The sequence below is a fragment of the Perna viridis genome, chromosome 13 (assembly GCF_037379345.1).
Source record: "Perna viridis isolate PV_CMFRI_1.1 ecotype Kerala chromosome 13, ASM3737934v1, whole genome shotgun sequence".
Taxonomy (NCBI): domain Eukaryota; kingdom Metazoa; phylum Mollusca; class Bivalvia; order Mytilida; family Mytilidae; genus Perna; species Perna viridis.
The window spans coordinates 18152303-18153475 of NC_142457.1; the positions used below are offsets into that span (position 1 = coordinate 18152303).

Genomic DNA, 1173 nt, shown 5'->3' on the forward strand with positions numbered 1-1173 from the left:
ATTTGATTGATGGATGAACATAATCCTGGTCGTCGTGTTTGTTAGCAAAATGTCCTTTGAGCCTGGATATGGACCCTGACAGTTCTGACTCCGACCATGAAGATAGTGATATATACACTGGAAAATTCAGAAAGAAATATCCACGGGCTCCTAAATCGAATAAATGTGGCACGCTAGAAAATGTCATTGACAAAATAAAATCAGATGTCAATCACTTATCCAACAACTACATCTCATCTATTTTCAACATTACGCCCGATGAGAAAAAAGCAATACAGTCGTTGAAAAACCGTGACGATATAGTTATAAAAAACAGCAGACATAGTAGTTATGGATAAGAATAACTACATCTCAGAAGAAATGCGTCAACTTTCGGAAGAAAGATTTTATAAAAAGCCATATAGCGACCCTACTAAATCTTTTAGTGAAAAAAACACTTCAGAACTTTACAAAATGTGCGAGGACGGCAGCATTACTGAAGAACAGTTTGAATACTTAAAACCAGAGGATCCAAGACCAGGATGTTTTTACCTTCTGCCTAAAATTCATAAAAAAGATATCCCTGGACGGCCCATAGTTTCTGCTAATAGTCACCCAACCGAAAAAAATTCTGACTTTGTTGTTTACCATCTCCCACCCCTTGTTCTAAAACTCCTGTCATATTTAAAAGACACCACGGACTATCTGAGGAAAATGGAATCAATGAATCCTTTACCTCCCGAAACACTTCTGGTCTCCCTTGATGTCACTTCACTCTATACTAATATCCCACATGATGACGGTATAGAAGACTGCAGAGAAGCTTGGGAATCATGAGAAATTATGGACCCCTACTGCCCTACTGACTGCCTAGTAAATTTACTCCCTTTAGTTTTGAAATGTAACAACTTCACTTTCAACGACGAACACTACCTCCAAATCAATGGTACAGCTATGGTAACGAAAATGGCTCCTTCGTATGCTAACATCTCCATGGGTAAATTAGAAAATCAAATAATTGCTACATCTTTATCGAAACCCCTCTCTTGGTTTCGATTCATCGATGATGTTGACATGAAATGGAGTCGAAACAAAATTTAGGCAATTTTATCACACATGCCAACAATGTTCATCCATCAATCAAAATCACTCATGAAAATCACTAAAATCACATTTTTGGATACTACTACGATT

The 1173-nt window shown here is 37.3% G+C and overlaps 1 protein-coding gene across 1 annotated transcript; it reads left to right on the forward strand.

Annotated features, from left to right (window-relative positions):
* The first annotated feature begins 330 nt into the window (after positions 1-330).
* Positions 331-816, forward strand: LOC148599816 (uncharacterized). The gene has a single exon (XM_088557367.1). The coding sequence runs from the start codon at positions 331-333 to the stop codon at positions 814-816; it is 486 nt and encodes a 161-aa protein (XP_088413493.1).
* The last annotated feature ends 357 nt before the right edge of the window (positions 817-1173 follow it).